Source organism: Perca fluviatilis, chromosome 24, assembly GCF_010015445.1.
Source record: "Perca fluviatilis chromosome 24, GENO_Pfluv_1.0, whole genome shotgun sequence".
In the NCBI taxonomy this organism is placed as follows: Eukaryota; Metazoa; Chordata; class Actinopteri; order Perciformes; family Percidae; genus Perca; species Perca fluviatilis.
Window position 1 is genome coordinate 5,702,349 of NC_053135.1, and position 18,489 is coordinate 5,720,837.

General features: G+C 39.8%; 3 protein-coding genes across 4 annotated transcripts in view; 1 reads left to right on the plus strand and 2 right to left on the minus strand.

The window, feature by feature from the left end:
• Positions 1–1,402, minus strand: part of LOC120554545 (cholecystokinin receptor-like) — a 34,331-nt gene extending 32,929 nt beyond the window's left edge. Inside the window, exon 1 of one of the 2 annotated variants that reach the window (XM_039793502.1) lies at positions 1,258–1,402. In XM_039793502.1, the coding sequence (XP_039649436.1) occupies positions 1,258–1,402 (145 nt within the window). The remainder of the gene's footprint in view (positions 1–1,257) is intronic. The other variant, XM_039793507.1, reaches the window with a different exon arrangement.
• Positions 1,403–10,761: 9,359 nt separating this feature from the next.
• cpo (carboxypeptidase O) lies at positions 10,762–16,261 on the plus strand. The gene is made up of 9 exons (XM_039793510.1): positions 10,762–11,026; positions 11,142–11,181; positions 11,279–11,380; positions 11,531–11,635; positions 11,906–12,022; positions 12,369–12,462; positions 13,219–13,421; positions 15,435–15,519; positions 15,621–16,261. The coding sequence occupies exons 1-9, from the start codon at positions 10,959–10,961 to the stop codon at positions 15,884–15,886; spliced, it is 1,080 nt and encodes a 359-aa protein (XP_039649444.1). The 5' UTR covers positions 10,762–10,958; the 3' UTR covers positions 15,887–16,261.
• Positions 16,262–16,406: 145 nt separating this feature from the next.
• Positions 16,407–17,715, minus strand: nudt15 (nudix (nucleoside diphosphate linked moiety X)-type motif 15). The gene is made up of 3 exons (XM_039793521.1): positions 17,460–17,715; positions 16,822–17,018; positions 16,407–16,717 (listed from the first exon to the last, which is right to left on the minus strand). The coding sequence occupies exons 1-3, from the start codon at positions 17,606–17,608 to the stop codon at positions 16,590–16,592; spliced, it is 474 nt and encodes a 157-aa protein (XP_039649455.1). The 5' UTR covers positions 17,609–17,715; the 3' UTR covers positions 16,407–16,589.
• Between the last annotated feature and the right edge of the window lie 774 nt (positions 17,716–18,489).

The window sequence follows — 18,489 nt, forward strand, 5'->3', positions numbered from 1 at the left end:
TCTGTATAGTGCTATTGAAGCTTCATTACATTCAGACCACTAGCAATCACATTGCCATGTTGTGTAGCTATATCATCAAACAGCACCATTAGTGTTTCAGCAATATACATGACAGTGTGTCACAGAGGGAATGAGATGGAGGCGACAATCTGTCAGCAGGACATTTCTCTTGGTCAAACACTGAACACACCCCACAGCGTTTGCTCTCTGGGTAGTTGAGTGATGTTCCAGCCTGCCTCCTGTATTAGGTCAATACAAGTAATGCAGCCCAGGCTGTGAATTATTTAGTGGGGGAAGATTTGAAATTTACTTGATACTGCAGCAGCAGCAGGAAAAAAAAAAATGTAAATAGAACTCTCTCCCACGCTCAGACCTCATTACCTAATCAGCCCTTATTTTCCACTGGTGTCCTGATAGGAGACAAGGCTTGTGGGCCTTATCTTCTCCTCTGGTGTAGGGTTTAATCTCCTCAACGGGTAGGCGGCATTTTGATAAATGTACACAGTAAAAATCAACATTCAGAATAAAAATTTAAAAAAAGGCTCTCACACTGCACACAACAACTCTGCTGATTGTGGCATTATTGATGCAGAGAGAAGCGGCAGTAAATTGGTCTGCTTGGTGACTGATTGCATACAATCAGGCTGAAGAACTTCATTTACACAAAACTCCTGATTGGAAATCACGTAATGGTAAAACCCAGTGAACATGCACAGAGTAGAAAAATTAAAGAACAATCTGTGATAGTTAGAAGGTCAAATTGCCCTTTGTTTGTACAAATTCAATCTGTGAAGAATGACATCAGGTCTACTGATTTTATATTTTAAGCAGGTAATCTTTCATAGGTGGCACTTTGTAATTAGAGGCAAACAACAGTATCAAGCTGAATGAATAACATATTTTCTATTAAGAGGTTGACCCCTTTGTTTTGTAGGTTATGGTTTGTAGTTATTCACTGTCAGATATGAACTTTTTTTATGAAAAGAAGAAAAAAATTGTTTGAATTATTTTTTCCCAGTGCCAACAGACAGGGTATTATAAAAAGATGACAGCCATACAAGAGACATATAGCCTATCCAAATCCTGATAATCAGTTTAAGAAAAAACAATACCACCTTATTTGTTTCGTATGTTTGGGGCCAGATGTTGTCTTTGCTTACAGTTACAGCTTGAGCACCTGAGCTTGGATGGTTAATGAGAGACAGCTTTGTGTAACCTACAGAAGAAGAAGAAGAGAAGAAAAAGAAGCAATCTTACCGTTTACTCCTCTGGCCGGGCTGGGGAGGACAGAGCCGTTATTGCAGCTGATATTGTAGTCGGTGACTTCCATGCTCAAGTTCCCCTGCTGCGCACAGCCCGCCGAGACGTCCGCCGCACTCCCATTGACCGTGTGCAGAGCCATCCTCTCCGGCGACAGGACGGTTATTAGCAGCGGAATGAGGCTACACCTGCGTGGGCTGCTTCAAACTGGAGCCGCGCTGGAACCACTTGCCGCAGTCGCGTTTTTCTTCACAACAGCCGGAGTGTGAAACTTTGGAGAAAAAAAACTCCACTTTGAGTTTCACTGATTTAAAATTCTTACACCGTGGAATAACGGGACAATAACCGGACCGTGAGAAGTTAATTAACGTGCGGTCGTAGCCTATGGGAAGCCCCGTGAAGCGCAGCGCAGCGAAGCGCTCACAGCACCGGACTGAAGCCCGACTGTGAAGGAATGAAGCTGCGCTGCTAAGGCAACTGAGGAGCTCTCTGCATGTCTTTCTATCTCTCTCACACACACACACACACACACACACACACACACACACACACACACACACACACACACACACACACACACACTCTCTCTCTCTCTTTCTCTTTCTCACACACTCCCTCCCTCTCTTCATTCAGCTCACGACTGTCATATACAAGTTAGCCAAAGCAGTAGGAATATGCTTCTTAGCTTAGCTGTTAACAGCGGTGAACATAGCGGAGGGAAGCATTTAGCAGCAACTGGTTTAATCTTTATGATGCATTGTATTTTACACGCTTATTATATGTTCTGTTAATGTAAAATCCAAATCTGAAAATGAGTTGGTAACTATACGCTGTCAAATAAATGTAATGGAGTAAAAAGTACAATATTCTCGTATGAAATGTTTATATTTGAGATAACCATATTTGAGAGTGTCCCATTCCCCAGGGCCAAGTTTTTCTTCTTTTCATAGATTAATTGATTGTGCTGCTGAGCTATACATCAAGTGTGAGTGAGTATGGAAATACAATTGACGTAGGTGGGTGTGTTGGGGTTAAGAGAGATAACAATGTAATTGTAAATTCTAAACCACTTAGGATTCTCAAGAGCTACACAAAAAAAACATCTGTATTTTATTGACAATTATTATTTGATTCAGTGTATTAAGATACAAGCAAAACCAACATTTTAGATAAGTAGGGCTGGATCCGAATATTCATTATTGGGTAGGTATTTGGTTTACAATTTGGGGATTTGGTATACTTTTTTTTTCTTCAATACTAACAGAATCCTTAAAAAAAGGAATGCCTTTGGCTCTGTCTCCATTTAAGCTCAGTGTGAGAGTCTTCATTGGGTTTTTACTGTCATTTATGGTGGCATTTCTCTCCTCTTCTTTACACGCACATACACACACACACACACACACACACACACACACACACACACAGTGTGCAGCACACTCAGAGAGAGGTGCAGTGACGACTTGGCAGCTGCTGACTTGTTGCTCACTACCAATATTAGCTGTTTCAACAATTGTAGGCTGAAAAAAATGTACATGCAGACTGAAAATTACAAATGAATCGATGAGCAAAGGAAAAGTTCTGCTAGCCGCTGGCTAACTCATACATTGTAAACAGTGAAGCGCTTTCCCGTCCATCTCAGCTGAGAACGGAGAAATGTCTGGCTGAGTCAAGTTCTAAGTTATAACGGGGCAGACTAATGTGTGTGAAGGTCTGATGGTGGTCAGCCTGGTGCCGTGTTTAGGCGATTTAATGAAGGTATACACAGCCGTGACTAATGCCACCGCTGGCTGCTGAGTCCTTCCTGATTCATGCTGTTAGTTTAGGAAGTGCTTGATTTGATATGCAGCAGAGGTTTATAGCGGAAAACACATTTTGAACGATCATGTTCTTTTAATTGTGGGAAGCCAAAATCGTGATCGGGGTTAATATTGGATTAATTGTGCAGTCCTAGCTGAGACTTGGCCAGTCAAATCTCACCCGGGGCCCCATAAAAACTTAGACCAGCCCTGCCCTCTTGGCATCAGTGTCGCCAGTTTTGTTAGAACTTCTCTTTCAATAAATTGTTTTAATTTCATGCACTATTTCAGGCGGATCGATAACTGAACATTCTCTTTCTCTCAAAGAATGGATGCCGTTGATTTCTCTGCTCTAGTGAACAAAATCCAGGTCTTTCAGGATGTCAGAGATCATCATTGGGACAAAGAGCTGCAATTCTGCAAGGTTTAGAGGAGAGTACCAGATACCTTTTCTTAAATTGCCTTGTGTGGCAGAAGATGGTGCCATGGTTACAAATAGTTTTTTGGCACAGGTATAGATATTGCACATTGTGTGTTTTTGAATAGCACTTTTTTTGTGAATGCCACTGTCTTGTTTACACTGTGACTGTTTCAAATGATTTGTTTTAAACTGGAGAATGTCTTGGAGATTTTATGCAGCCCGTGGAACAACTGTTTCATTTTCCATTTGTCTATTTGGCCGACCTGCAGGAGAGAGGTAACATGTTCTGGGACTCCTAGTGTGCAGCGTGATGGCCTTGTTGAACGCTCTCAGAGTGCCTCAAGGTTTAGTTTGTGTGTTACTGCTTGAGAAACCATACTGATGCTTTGAAAAATGTCTGGATGCTGCGGGGACGAGGGGGAGTTAGTTTGAACTGTGGGGGTGGAGGGCTTCACTATTTGTGTTTGTGATTTGTTTGGTGGTTGCTGGCAGTCCTGCTGATGGTTTCATAAGTTTTGCTGCCGCTGTTCTACTGCACTTGTGTGGGAGGTGTGTGTATGGTGCTCCAGCTTGGCTAACATGTGCTGGTCTTTCTTTCACATTTTTTAAGATAGCAGCTTATTGAAGGCATGCCAAAAGTTGCTCGCTTCTGCCTACTCTCAAACATCTGATGTTGTTTGGCGGCGGCTCCTCATTGATTTTTCCTGTGTCTTCACACAGGTCATGACCAGCATGTCTGATGAGATAAGGAACTATTCAACTTCAGATTCTCCAGGGTGTCAGAGCATCCTGCTCCTGGAGAGTGTTGGCATTTTACTTTGATGGAAATGAAATCCCTTGTGTAGACATCCACTGAAGCAAAGGCAGCTCAGGTGGAGCACTAAAGTAACCGATTTGCATACAATGAAATGTCAGTCTGCCCATTTTAAGAATCCCTGAGTCCCCCAGGACAGCACAGTAAAAACAAAAAAAACATACACCAATCTTTCTTAAAGCTAGAAACATGAGAATTTGACTTTACAAAAGGATTGCTTGCTGCAGTGAAGTGGTGACTGGTTTTGTGTGAAGCACTTTTTTTTTTTAAGAGTGGAATTTTCCTTAAAGGAATACACCACCGTTTGTTTAAATAGGGCTCATCACAGTCTACCCTGGCTGTAGATAGGTGGGCCAATGCATTTTTTGTCTCAGTGCAAGTTTTTTTGTCTTTTGTTGGCTCACTTTTACTCACAACATGCTAACCGGCAACATAGGATTCCATCCACTACGCTAAGCTAACTAGTGGCGCCGCTGCTGGTGTTGCACCGGACTAAAACAATGCATGCACAAAAAATGCGTTGGCCCACTTATCTACAGCTAGGGGAGACCGTGATAAGCCCTATTTCAACAAACGGTGGCATATCCCTTTAATGGAGGCAAATTGCTTTATGATGTCATTCGAATCACACGAGTCAAATTATAAGTTTCACTTTCACTACTAACAGTCCCCAAATAAAATAAAACCAACTAATCAGCCATCAAAAGGAATTTGATACAGTACATGAAATGAAATAATTCTATGTAATAAATGTGACACTACTGTGTAGGATAACCTTGTGTCTAGATATTAGTATCTTATCAGATCCAGTGGTCACGTGTGGTGTTCCACAGGGATCGATCATAGCTCCATGGCTAGTGGACAATACTCTCACTACATTTGGGTTAAGACTGAATCAATTTTATTTGCCTCAAATAGGAAACTCAAATCTGATTTCTTAATGTCACCTGCAATGGAGTCACAGAAAAAGGTCGAAATATTAAATCTGATAATTCTATCGTTTTAAAAAAAACTATCTAATACCTGCTTAAGATTTTTGAAAATAATAACTAAGGATTTGATTTTCATTTCACTGGATAATTCTTTAATATTATCCCAGTTCATAGGCATTATGATGATCACTGTAATCACTTGTCTCATTATGATTATTATCTCCTCATGTTAAGTGTAGAAAGACAAGTAGTTGATTAGTGGAACGTTCCCATATGAGATAAAGTGTCCCTTAATAGGAGTCCATGGCCTGAGATGTGTGTGGTTGTCTTTGACATGAAAATGCTTGACAACTTCTTTGTTCAACCAAGGATATTCTCCTAATCCTGTGATGTAATTATCTTAGTGTAACACATGGATCGGAAGCGGGGTGGGGGAGCTAGCATGGGTCTGTCAAAAGTTAAAATGATCTTACGGAACTTGGCTTGTGCTTTTAGTTTTGAATAAAAGTAAAATCATCTCAGAAATGTACCCCATTCAACTGTTTATTTGAATTTTGTCCCATGGAAAAAGTGAAATCAGACATTTACACTTCTAGAGTAATGAAGCTGGGAGGCTGAAACACATTTAATGACAAAGACAATACTGAATACTCACTCACAAGTAAATGCAGCACCATCAGACACTTAAAACCCACAACCCATAAGAACCCTCAGGCCCCTCAGGAATGTTTGCACCAAAAAGATGCTCCCAGCTTTGCAGTCTGTCCAGATGTTGACACAGCTTTTCCTCACTATGCACTCTCTAAGTTAACTGCACCTCATAAAACAATGAGTCCAATGCTGAAATAAACTGCAGGAGTGATCATAAAATCCTGGATAAAAACTGTCAGGTGATGCAGTGTTTGGCTTAACGTGTGTATCTTAAAGAAGAATCCCAAACTAGAAAAAAGAGAACTGAGTACACAAAGTAGCAACACATACCTAAATTCATCTCTAATCCCTATGAATAATCTTTTATCTCAGCAGTGAATGTTCCCTGAACCAAACTTTAAAATGCTGATCAGTTGGATTAAGGTAATATTATGTACACATACACACACACACACACACACACACACACACACACACACACACACACACACACACACACACACACACACACACACACAGCGATACAAATAAGAAACAGAGCGGGAGGTATGGTTCCACAGGGAGGAATCACCTCTTCTATTGCTCCACACACTCATTTTATCTACTAGCTAATGAGGAGCAGATTCACACACACATAAACAAACACACACAGTTAAGAACCTAAAAACACCCACACACACACACACACACACAGACATGTTGTAAGCTTGTGTCTGAGTGCAACAGAGCGGCCTGCCTCTCTCATCCAAAAGCATTAGTGCTTTCATCCATCATTATGAGGAAACAGCCCATGATGTGTGCTTCATTCTCTGTCTGGGACACGCACATCCCGGGTTTGTGCACACAGCGCCAAAACTGAGACAGGTCTTGTCTCTATATCTTATGAATAGACATGATGCACATGTCAGCAAAGGAGTGTAGACAAAACCTTGGGTTGCTGAGGCGTAGTTAACATGCAAGCGTTATGCTGTCAGGGTATAACCACGGAGCAGCAAAACTGAGACAGCTAGAGCTCCCAGAAAAAGACTGAACTCTTACACAAATTAATCTCAAAGGGCTACAACTTGGATTAAAAAGCACCGTGCGGATGTTGGTGAGGACTTGCCAAGAATAACGAGTAGCATAAATGATTAATTATCAACATACACTTGCTTTTTATTAAGAGATGGCCCACTTTTGAACTTAAGGTGATGATTTACTCCCACTGATAGACTGTATATTACAATACAACTGTCATTGTATGCTTGTTTGGGTGCACAGGTGTTTGCAAGCATCCTTCCTCTGCCCATATTTGACTCTGATTATCTAAGGCTACAGATTTGATCTCAACTCGGCATTGTACTGACATCTGCTGGTCAGATCAACATCAACATTTATTTATGTAGCGTTTTACAGCAACCAGCAGGTATCCAAAGTGCTTAACAATAAAACATAACATACAGTAAAATCAAAAAGGAATGAAACATACAGTAAAATTAGAAAGGAATACATAAAAGCAGAATGAAAGGGAAAATATCACAACTACTACTATGCGCTACTATGAATTAACAGCCATTCTAAATAAATAAGTTTTGAGGTTAGATTAAAAATGTCACATGATGATGTTACATGAGCAATTTCTACAACCCATCATGTCTGCCTACATTTAAGCAGACCTTGCTATAGTGGCAGCGAATTTAATTTTACATTCAATCTAAACATTTTTATAGGTAAGATTATGTCCGATAATGGCTCTATTTCCCAGAACAACAGAATTTGGATGTGGAAAACCTTTAAAGCAAAACAATAAATCACATGCTCAGGCTCCAGAATCCTGCTACCTCAGTTTCGGTGCTTATTACTTATACTATACTATACCACATTATTTATCTTAACAGCAATGGAAACAAAGGTAGAAAGAAAGGAAATGCTTTTGATTTCTCTGAAAATGCTGCCAAGTATTTAGTGGAAGTGAAGTACAATCGCATCATTTTACCTTGTATGAATGTACAGTAGGATTTACTGTAGTGTTAAGTCAGCCTCTATACCACATTATTTATATTAACAGGAATAAAGAATATTCAATAAACCCATTTTTAAAAGTCATTCTTACTCTAATTACTACATAATTTTAATATGAACGTAAATTGATTTTTTTTTTCTCTCTCATTGCTATTAGTATAATCTTAAAGAAATGACCACTGCTGACTGTTTTAAGATAATTTTTTGGGCTTTTCCGCCTTTAATGGATAGGACAGTTAGGTGAGAGAGAGAGGGGGAAGAGATGCAGGAAATCGTCACAGGTCAGACTCGAACCCTGGACCTCTGCGTCAAGGCGTAAGCCTTTCAGTGCGCCTGCTCCACCACTGATCCAACCCAGCGACACACTGCTGACTGTTTTAATGAGAATTTGTTACTGTTTGACAGCCTCATAATAATAACAATAATTTTATTTTAAAATGAGAGATGAACATATACAGTGTTGTGATGCTCAGATCAACGTTTTGTGTGACATATCACTCTACCTAATTTGATACAAGATGCTTTCATTTTGTGTGTGATATTTGGAGGCCAAAATTAGGACATTTTGAGCTAACAGTTTTCAAACTGAACCTCTGTTGTGAAGACTAAGGCGGCAACGAAATGCCGTAATATCTAAGATAGTCTGCAACTCTTGCTTCATTGATCTCTTTGCACAAAAATAATTTTACTTCAATTCAACAGTTATTACATTAACTGATTTGTTTCCTTGTTAAAAAAAAACAACCTGGCACACAGGAAGGAACCTAATGTAAGATTATAACAGCAGCCACAAAAGCTTGGCAACAATCAGCAGAAGGGCTGGGTAGTCTCCCTGAGCAACAATAGGAACCACAGCTGGAAAAACTATTAAAAGAGCATCAAAACATAAAAATCCAAAGGCTGCGTCACAGACGATCTTTTAGAGCTGCAGAGACATTACAGCAATTTAGCACCAAAATAAACCAAACGCAGGATATGAAGAAGACATGAGGGGATACCATTATAGCTTGTTATTCTAAAAATGAAAAATAGATTAGACTGAGAATATAATGTCATGCAGTCCACCTGAGCACAGATTTTGTTGACCAGCTACATTTCAGCCTTGCTGATGAATAATGGATAAAACATTGTCTTTGCCTCTGGTAGCCTCTTTTATGAAGAAAAAATTCTAATGTGTTTAAATACCAAATAACCTATACATATGTCATAACATATGATACCTTTAGCACTGATATAATGAAACAAGCAACAACAGAGGATTCAGGTTATTCCCAATTACCTAGATAAATGAATGTAATGTAACCACAAACTATAAACAGGGTTTTTTTCCCAAAGTCAAGCCATGAATTTCAAAATAATATCATGTTTAGCATAATAAAGGTTTTAGGCAACAAGACTACAAGGGTGTTAGGTGCTCTGTTGAGGCTGTGCAAAATGCTAACATTAGCATCCATACAGTGACAATGCTAACATGTTGATGTTTAGCAGGTATACTGAATATGTCTAATGTTTAACACTTAGTTTAGCGTGATAGCGTGCTAGTATTATCACTCCATCTACATTAACATAAAATACAGCTATTTGCTGATACAACTTGTATTTCGCCTCCATACTGAAAACAAAATCCACCATTAATTTAAAGTTTATTAAAAATTCCAAATCAGATCATCCAGAACAGCCTTTCATTGACAGGGTATATCCACCTAAACTCATGTGCCTTTTTTTAAACAGAATACCGTGCCTACATTTATGACTGTACTGATACTGTGTGGACCTTTGCTCTTTCCCATTTAGTCTAGCCTCATTATTTTTTCCTTTGACTTAATGCACCTTAATCTGATTGCCACTGTTTGACTCCCTTACTGGCTATATTAGCCATCTGCCCATTTTGCAAGCTTGCCTGTATGGTCAATACACCACGCTGTCTTTTTGTGTGTATGGACAGTTTTCAACTTAAACTTAAACTTTTCTTCAAGTCTTTACTAGTGTCTATGTATAGTTAAGTAATGATTATTCTATTTTTGATATATTGTGTTGCCTGTTGTACTTGAATAGATTAGAATAGAATTTGCACTGACACTATCTTGAACTATGATACCATTGCACCTTTCTGCATTTTTTCCACACCGCTCCTTTGACCATACTACAACCAAACTTTACTGTAAAGGCACACTATTGATATCTTCCTTTGTATTTTTGTAGTATGTGTGAGTGGATGTCATATGTCTGTGTGTATGTATATTGTGTATAAGCTTTGGACACCTTCATTTCCTTCGGGATAAGTAAAGTATCTCTATTTTATCTAATCTTCTGCTTCTTATGTTCATGTTGTAAAACATATTCTGTGCGGCTGAACACACTGCTATTACTACAGACAGGGGTGTAGGTTACTTTAAAAGGTTTAGAATTGAAGAAAAGGCCTTTAACGTTTCCAGAATAGACCGAGGAAACCATTGCAGCAATGATAAACAGTTATGAAGTATGATGAACGGTTGTGAATTACACAAGGTGGCAGGTGAGTTTGTGTTTCTGACGAGTCTTTCTGTTCCTGAGGAAGGTACAGGACTAAATATCCCCCGCATGCTGTCATTTGTTGACCACGAACAGCGCTGACTTCACTGCTCCACTAATAGGTAGTTGAATCTACACTTGGGAGAAAAGAGTGAGCTGCAGGTGATGTGATGAAAAGTTAAAGTTAGCAGTTGACAAATACAAAGTGTCATACTGAAACGGAAGTGAAAAAGGCAGATAACAATTGCCAAAAAAAGGAAGCTATTCAGTGTAACTGAATATGGCTCCTGTCTATTTTTATGGCAGTGTTTTTATCAAACCTGTAAACCTAATTAATATATGACAATCAGTTATATAAAAACAACGCCTATTTTAAAGGATTATATAGTAATTAAGGCTTGGCTCTGATTAATCATTAACACAGTAATAGGGTGTGTGTGTGTGCTGTATGTGGAAGAGGGCTGAGGCAAAGGTGCATCTTTATCTGATGGACGTCTTTAAAATGCTTGTATCATACTGAGGTCAGTGTCACAAACAGTTGCAAATACGGAGTTTACTTTCACAAAGTGACAATGCTTAGCTATGTGGGACTGAGCCTTTTGGTGCTGCTTTCAGCGATGGAAGCAGCCACAGTAGAGAGGTGAGTTTCCTTCATAAAATGACATACTGGCAGCTTGTGTGAAATACTGAGGAGACGTTTTTGTACAAAAAACACTTCTACTCCTGTGTCTCATGTATTTTGGTGTGTGCAACAGAGTGGAGTATGACTACTACAAATACCATACCATGCCGGAGGTGAGAGGCCCGATTGCTGCTCAGAGCCACTTTTATTTTGACAGATTACAACACACACAGACGCTCTGATGTGTAATGTGTGTATTCCAACCTACAGATCACCAAGTGGATGGCTCAGGTTGAGAAGGATAACCCTGGTGTTGTGACCATAGTGGAATACGGACAGACCTATGAGAAGAGAGTCATTCGCTTGCTCAAGGTAATCCAACTTTTAAACTGTGAAGCATCGCTATGGCATACACAGATGAGAAATGTGCAAATACCAGATGATACTGGAGTGTAGTGATGTTTTGTGTGTTTTTGTGTAATACAGTAGCCAAACAAGAAGCTATATAAATGTGTCTTCCAGATTGGCCTCAATACTGGAGAGAAAAAGAAAGCTATCTGGATGGACTGTGGTATACATGCCAGGGAATGGATCGCCCCGGCCTTCTGTCAGTACTTTGTCAGACAGGTAAGAGACATGCAGCCATTTAACAAAGTAAATTAAGAATTGACATACTGTTTTTACTATGTTTCATTCGCCATGGCCTCTACTGTATGTCATTTGTTGTAAAAATCTAAAATTAATAGAGTTGAAAATAAAAGTAAATTAACTAACAAAGAGTATAATATTTAATTGAGTTTCCAGACTGTTTTTATTTAAAACAGGACTGAAGTGGACGACATATACTACATATCCTTCAATATATCAATCTAACCCTTAATGTTATTCTCAAATCAGATCCTGCAAGCACACAAAACAGACCCAAAAATGCAAGAGATGATAAGAAACATGGACTTTTACGTCACCCCTGTACTCAACATGGACGGCTACATCTACTCCTGGAAGGACAACACAGTCAGTGCTTGTGTTTGATGGATTTTTATCAAATTACTTTTTCTAGGGTTTCTGAGTTGTGCCTCAAGCTCTCAAGACACAGATGAGCAGGATATGAGAGAATGATAGTCTATTAAAGCAGACTGGCAGTTAAGTTACAATGAGCTAAAATTCAATCAGTGAATAAATGGATTTCTGGTGCTCAACATGAGGCCAAGTACAAAATCATTACATTTCAAAATAAGATGAATGGAAAATATATTAAACAGGCAGCACTGAAGTGTGTACAAGTGCCCATTTTATTTCTTACTAAATTGGTAGAACGACCAAAATAAGCTGATTTAACTTTGACAATTTTGCCCTGTAGACTCGACTGTGGAGGAAGAACAGGTCACCGGGACCTCCAGACTGCGACAGTTACGGCACTGATCTGAACCGCAACTTTGACGCCAACTGGGGCAGTGAGTCTGGTTGTGGTTCTCCATCTCCTGATTTATACAGCCTGTGTTTTTGATAATCATGGATAAGTGGTTATCACACAGAGAAAACTGCCTTTTCCCCCCCCAAGATGTTCCTGAAGCTGACTCATTACCACACGATTCATTTTAAAGGGGTAACAAAGAGTGGTCTGTAGGGCCAAAAATCCTAATGCAACTTAATACCATCTGTCATTAGAACTTCCCTGCCTAGTAAATACCCACATATTTTCTGTTATAAATCAAATCGGCAATAACCCCGATGACATCACTATGACATCATTAGGGTTATTTTCTCAGACTTGACAAAGCTCGAGCCAAAGAAGACATTTAATAACTGTGTTCACAGCTTGAGTAGTACTCCGACCCAACTTTAATTTTCCTGAGCAGCTCCATTTCCACCGTGCATCGCGTTGTGGGGAAACACTATCTACCATCAAGGGAATTCAGTATGTAAACTGACATCATTGACTTAAAGTTGACACTCTTAGGTTTTACTGGACTTAATGTCCCATAATGCTCTTTCACAGGCTAAAGCGGCCCAAAACCGGTTAATGCAGCTTAAAACATAAATGGTTTGCGTACATTTATATTGATGTTGTCTTATAGGATTTCTTAGATTTGAACATGTGAAGCTTTAACATGTAAAAAGGTGAACTTGCTCTGCCTGTGTTATGGGAGGAAGTGGGGTCATTACTACATTTGATTTAGATTATTCCATTTCTTTGGCTGCTTTCACAGCACTTGGAGTATCATTTAACTGCAGCTCAGAAACCTACTGCGGGAGCCAAGCTGTGTCCGAGCCCGAGGCCCAGGCTGTGACTTATTTTGTAGGAAGCCGGAAGGATGACTTCCTGTGTTTCCTCACCATCCACTCCTACGGCCAGCTGCTCCTGGTTCCCTATGGACACCCCAACTTCACTGCCCCAAACTACAAAGAGCTGGTATTTACATCTACAGACACATGCTACATTTACACGTGGCCGGCTATTTTCATAAACAGACATTTCAACCTGTGTGTTTTCAAAAATAACACCGTGCACATGTCAGTTTTCAGAAAAAAGTGTTGGTTTACACGTACACGTGTATATATGCCGTCAAGAGCATGCCAAACCTGTATGTGGCAGTGTAACAAGAAGCTCAAGCCCACATTAGCCAATCAGAATCCCGAAAATAGCAACAACAGAAACAAATCACTCCCTCTCTCTTCCTCACTTCCTCGGCTGCCTAACCTCCGTTTACATGCAAAAGTGCAAACAAAGTTTGGCCGGAGTTTTTAGAAAGAATCATTAACAGAGGCAAATTCTCTGTTTACGTGTAAAAGAAGGGCACAAACGAAGGGAAATGTCTCAGTTTTTCAAAATAACCATGTATGTGTAAAAAGGGTAACACTGATGCATGTTTTACACATTTCTGAGAATGAACATGCACACACAATATTGGACAAAATATCAAATAATAATTCAGGATAACAAGTGTATGTGCATCTTTATAGCCTGATCATCACTGCATGATTCTACATAAGAGAATACAAAAACCCACAGAAAATAAGATAATCTGTTACAAACACTTCGGTACTCACGTTAGCAATCTATGTCAAGGTTCTGGATTTCTTATTGTTTATTGGATATAGAGTACATTTGAATGGTGCATGGCAAAATGCATTATGATTTTACACCGTGTATACAAACCATAAACGTGGCAGTACGACAGATGTCGTTAACACCCTCTGAGAGCGGTCAGTCGCCATCTGCCAAGCCTGAACAGAACTGGAGGAAGCTAGGAAGCATTGCTTGTGGAAAACAAATGGCAGGTTGCTGATAAGATAGGATGGAGGCTGATGCAGGTAATAACCCACTGGAGCCACAATCAAGAGAGAATTATGCAAAACAGGATTATGTCCATTCCTCTCCCCGGCTTTAACATGACTTTAGCGGGGGGAAGCCGGCCTATTCCAGAGTACCCCCCAGGAGTTAAATTTAAGACTTTTTAAAGACTTTTAAGACCCCAAGGGTACCCTGTATTCTCCTAAACCATTCAAACGACACCACGTTTCTGACCTGGAGCAGGATTGGTTTATAAACACTAAGACTCTAAAATTGATGCAAGAACATCCGGTCAGGTCTTCTATGTTGTTGTTTTTTTAAATACTATCAGCTGATATATTGTTATCATATTTTTTTAAACTCTTGCATAACAAAGTTGCTAGCCAACTAGGACTACAGTTGAAAATTAGCCGACTGGCTAACACTGGCACATTTACAGAAATGTTTATTAATGTGCATGGTCCTAATCAAATAAATAAACAAATTAAAAAAAATTAAAAAACAGTAGTGGCCTAAAAAATCCTATTATCTTCACACCAATGCATCTCCAGATTAATAAAAAAGGGCAACAGGGAAAATAGAATTCAACCCATAAATATTTACAGAAATGTTAAAGGACATGATGCAAATTGTAGTTATTTAGCAGATCTAAATGCCCCTTCTGACTGACTTAAAATGCAAAAGACAAAAAAAAAACAGTATTTCTGAACATAAGCTGTTACAGCACTTGTTCACTACACATATCTTCATCAGACATATTCCACCGTTCTGACTGGGTGCAAAAGCATTTCACACTCCTCCACCACAGTGGATATCAAAGATAGCATCACAAGCATGCACTCACATCACGTATCTGTGACAACTGAGCCTCATTTTCTGCTCCTTTTGCCAGACTATTATGTCAGCCACAGCACCCAGTCATGGGGAAGGAATGTCAATTCCTGTCATTAATACTAATGAAGCTCTAGACAGTTTAAACCTGCATTTTCCTGCCTTGTAAACCCCACCGCAATATCGACATTGATTTTTTTTTGGTCAAAAATATTGTGATATATAGGACTGCTCTACACACAGGGTTGGTGTAGATGCGTTCTTTGAATGTGTGATGAAAGCTAATGTCTGGTTCCTCAGATGGAGGTGGGTTTGGGTGCAGCAGACGCCATTAGGAGTGTCCACGGAAAGAACTACACTGTAGGAACCTCACCGGATGTATTGTGTAAGTCAATGCTGGTCACAGATATAAAAATGTTAGCCGCGCTAGCAGCGTGGCTCCAGGGGGTGAAACTCTAAAATACTGCATGTACCCTCTTTCTACAGACGCCAACTCTGGTTCATCCAGGGACTGGGCTCGGTTTCAGGGGATCCCTTACTCCTACACCTTTGAGCTGAGAGATAAAGGGACATTCGGCTTCCAGCTTCCTCAGGATCAGATCCAGCCAACCTGTGAGGAGGCCTACAGCGGAGCCCTGCACATCATCACCTACGCCCACGACAAGACCTTCAATGGTGCCGTGGCAACCGCTGCTGCAACCCTGTGGACCATGCTGTTAACAGTGGGCGTCACCAGCACCACCTTGATGTGAGGAGCAAAAAAGTGCACGAGGGAAACTGACCAAAGCTGTATGGCTTTCAGTTCCAGTCATCCTGCGTGTATGGCACAAGTGTATAGTTTAGGCTTCAAGTTAGTTTCAGAAACGGTTCACGTTTTTTAGGGCACAACGTGTTTTTTTAATCCTCATTTTAGGCAGAATTTTCTATTGATAAATGATCAATAGTATGGAAATGTAGCCGTTAAAAAATAATAATGCACCTTTGGTTCACTGTTGTGTCTTTGAATGATCTGAAATGTTTATAACTGTTTATAAACTTCCATATTCCAGGCAATAGTTAATGCATTACAATATTACCAAGTCTTAACAGCATCTGGTGCCAAAGAGTAATAAAAAAATAATAATGTCCCTTTTTGTGTTAATGTGTGTATTTTATAACATTTGTGAAGCCCATTTGCCTCTCTAAATTGCATTATATTTGTTGCATAATTTGCTTTGAATCTGAATGACTGCACAGCTGACAATCTGAATGTCATGAATTCCTTCTACTACATTTGTAATAAGAGTTTTTAATATTGGCAAACATTTACAGTATGTACCATAACATAAAAACATGTTTAAAGAAAAAGCACACGTAAACCAACCTTTGATGTAAAACAGGAGCTTGAGTTTTGAAGAGGTATGTTTGTTTTATCCTTTGGGGAAGAATACAAGTTTCCCAATGTGACGGGCAGTCTCAAAGCAGCGTTTCAGTGCTTGTTACCGTGTTCCTGAACGGCTGGAAGCCTTGTTGTCTCAGACCGGCTAGCGGCAAGAAGAGCTGCTCCTCTGGAGGAAACTGGTCCCACTGTGTCCATGTCCAACCTGGGAGGGAGAGAACATCACATACTATCAACTGCTCAGGTGGGTGGGAATCCTTTGCTTTTCCATTTAAAACTTGTGAAAAACAGTGGTTCAACTTCACATACCCTCGTTCTTTTCTGGCTCCAGGTTCTCTGGCTCTCCTGACTGCTTCCTGTCCAGTTCTCCTTGCATGATTATGGTGACGTAGTGGTACTGCTCCTCCAGTCTGATGGAGTTCACCACTGACGCAAAGCAGACGTTTACCAAACGCACCCCTGCTTCCTCCATCACCTCTCTGTGAGCACATTCCTCCCACGTCTCTCTTCCAGTGACATAGAAAGAAGTGTGTCACCCACTGGAAGTCATCATATGCATGTCATATGTACAGTACACTGAGGAACCAGCACTACCACTACCTTACACCAAATTGCATTTAAAATCTAGAAAATTTTTATTTGTGCACACATACTTGGCAGGCACGTGTAACAATGCAAATTATGAACATGTCTTCATATTTGCTGACCACGTCGGGAGAATTCGGCATAATGATAACTGGCTAAGAAGTTATTTATTTTATTATAATTTCTCTCAATAACATAAACACACGTCATAGTGAAAGAGTGTTTTGTTGTTGCTGAGTTAAATGAATGAAGGCCAGTGTTGAACATTTATTAATAGCCATGCGTCACTATAACGTTCCTCGGCTAAGCAGAGTCAGATTTGTGAATGGGGTTTGCTAACTATAGCTGCCTAGGTTACCTACCCAAACTCCAAGTGGCCACCTGGGAGCTGGTACGTGCCTTTGCCCATTGCGCTTTTCCGTTTTCCCAGGAGAACACAGCCTGAGTGGGCTGAGTCTGTTATCAGTACCCCGACCCCAACTCCTGGACGTTTCACTGTTATATGTGACATCTGGTCGAACTTAAAAATGACTCATAAATCACACAGAGTTAGCTAAACAGTTTTCGACAGTGCTACACATGAGTAGTAGGTAACCGGAGGAAGTACAGCAGGTTTCCCCTATCTCTACTTCCGTCTTCGCTTTAAAGACATTTAGACATTTGTTGTCTTGTCAACAAGACAAGAAGCGAATGAGGAACTAACTATAAACTGCTTACGGTCCACTAGCAGTTCCTCATTCGTTCCTCATTTGTTCCCTGGTAACTACTACCTTAAAGGGTGGCAACAATAGTATGGCATAAGTAATAAGTAGCTGCTACACCTCATTTATCGTCCAAATTGTTCCATTTAGGCGCTTATTTTGAATTGGCTGGGCAGTCTTTGGCTAAAGGGTGCTTCAGTATAGCATAGCCTACATCTCTCTAAGCCATAGCCCTAACATCTATAATTAGTTATTTCTTGATATAATGGACAATAAATACACTTAAAAGCACCAGCATACTAAACGTATAACACTGCCACCTAGTGACAAGTTGTGCTAAGTGTAGGTCTATAGTTATTGAACTACAGGGAATATTATGATGACAAAGCTAGTTGAAAATCATTCTTTAGGCCTTTTTTGGAAATTATAGGATGAAGAATAAAAAGCATTTCTTATCATTCATTTTTCAAATAGACTTTCAAATAGGACTTTATTCACAATTAAGGGATGTAGCTAAACCAGGCTTATTTTAAATGCTGGCTATTTAGGCCTACTTGTAGGCCTAATGGAGTAGCCTACATGTAGACTACTGGTAGGCTAAATTTAGCCTAGGCCTACTAAAGTAAAGGATCTTTACTCTTTTTTTATTTAGTCGATCTGAATACTGAATACACCACTGTCTTTTTTAAAA

Bases quoted from the DNA above. Each gene is read 5' to 3' on its own strand.
- cpo (XM_039793510.1), top strand. From the start codon at position 10,959: ATGCTTAGCTATGTGGGACTGAGCCTTTTGGTGCTGCTTTCAGCGATG. The intron at 11,636-11,905 runs GTAAGAGACATG...TTCTCAAATCAG, and splicing joins GTCAGTACTTTGTCAGACAG to ATCCTGCAAGCACACAAAAC. The intron at 13,422-15,434 runs GTATTTACATCT...CTGGTTCCTCAG, and splicing joins CCCCAAACTACAAAGAGCTG to ATGGAGGTGGGTTTGGGTGC.
- nudt15 (XM_039793521.1), bottom strand. From the start codon at position 17,608: ATGTCACATATAACAGTGAAACGTCCAGGAGTTGGGGTCGGGGTACTG. The intron at 17,019-17,459 runs GTAGGTAACCTA...TGTCACTGGAAG, and splicing joins GGTGGCCACTTGGAGTTTGG to AGAGACGTGGGAGGAATGTG. The intron at 16,718-16,821 runs GTATGTGAAGTT...TCTCCCTCCCAG, and splicing joins GGAGCCAGAAAAGAACGAGG to GTTGGACATGGACACAGTGG.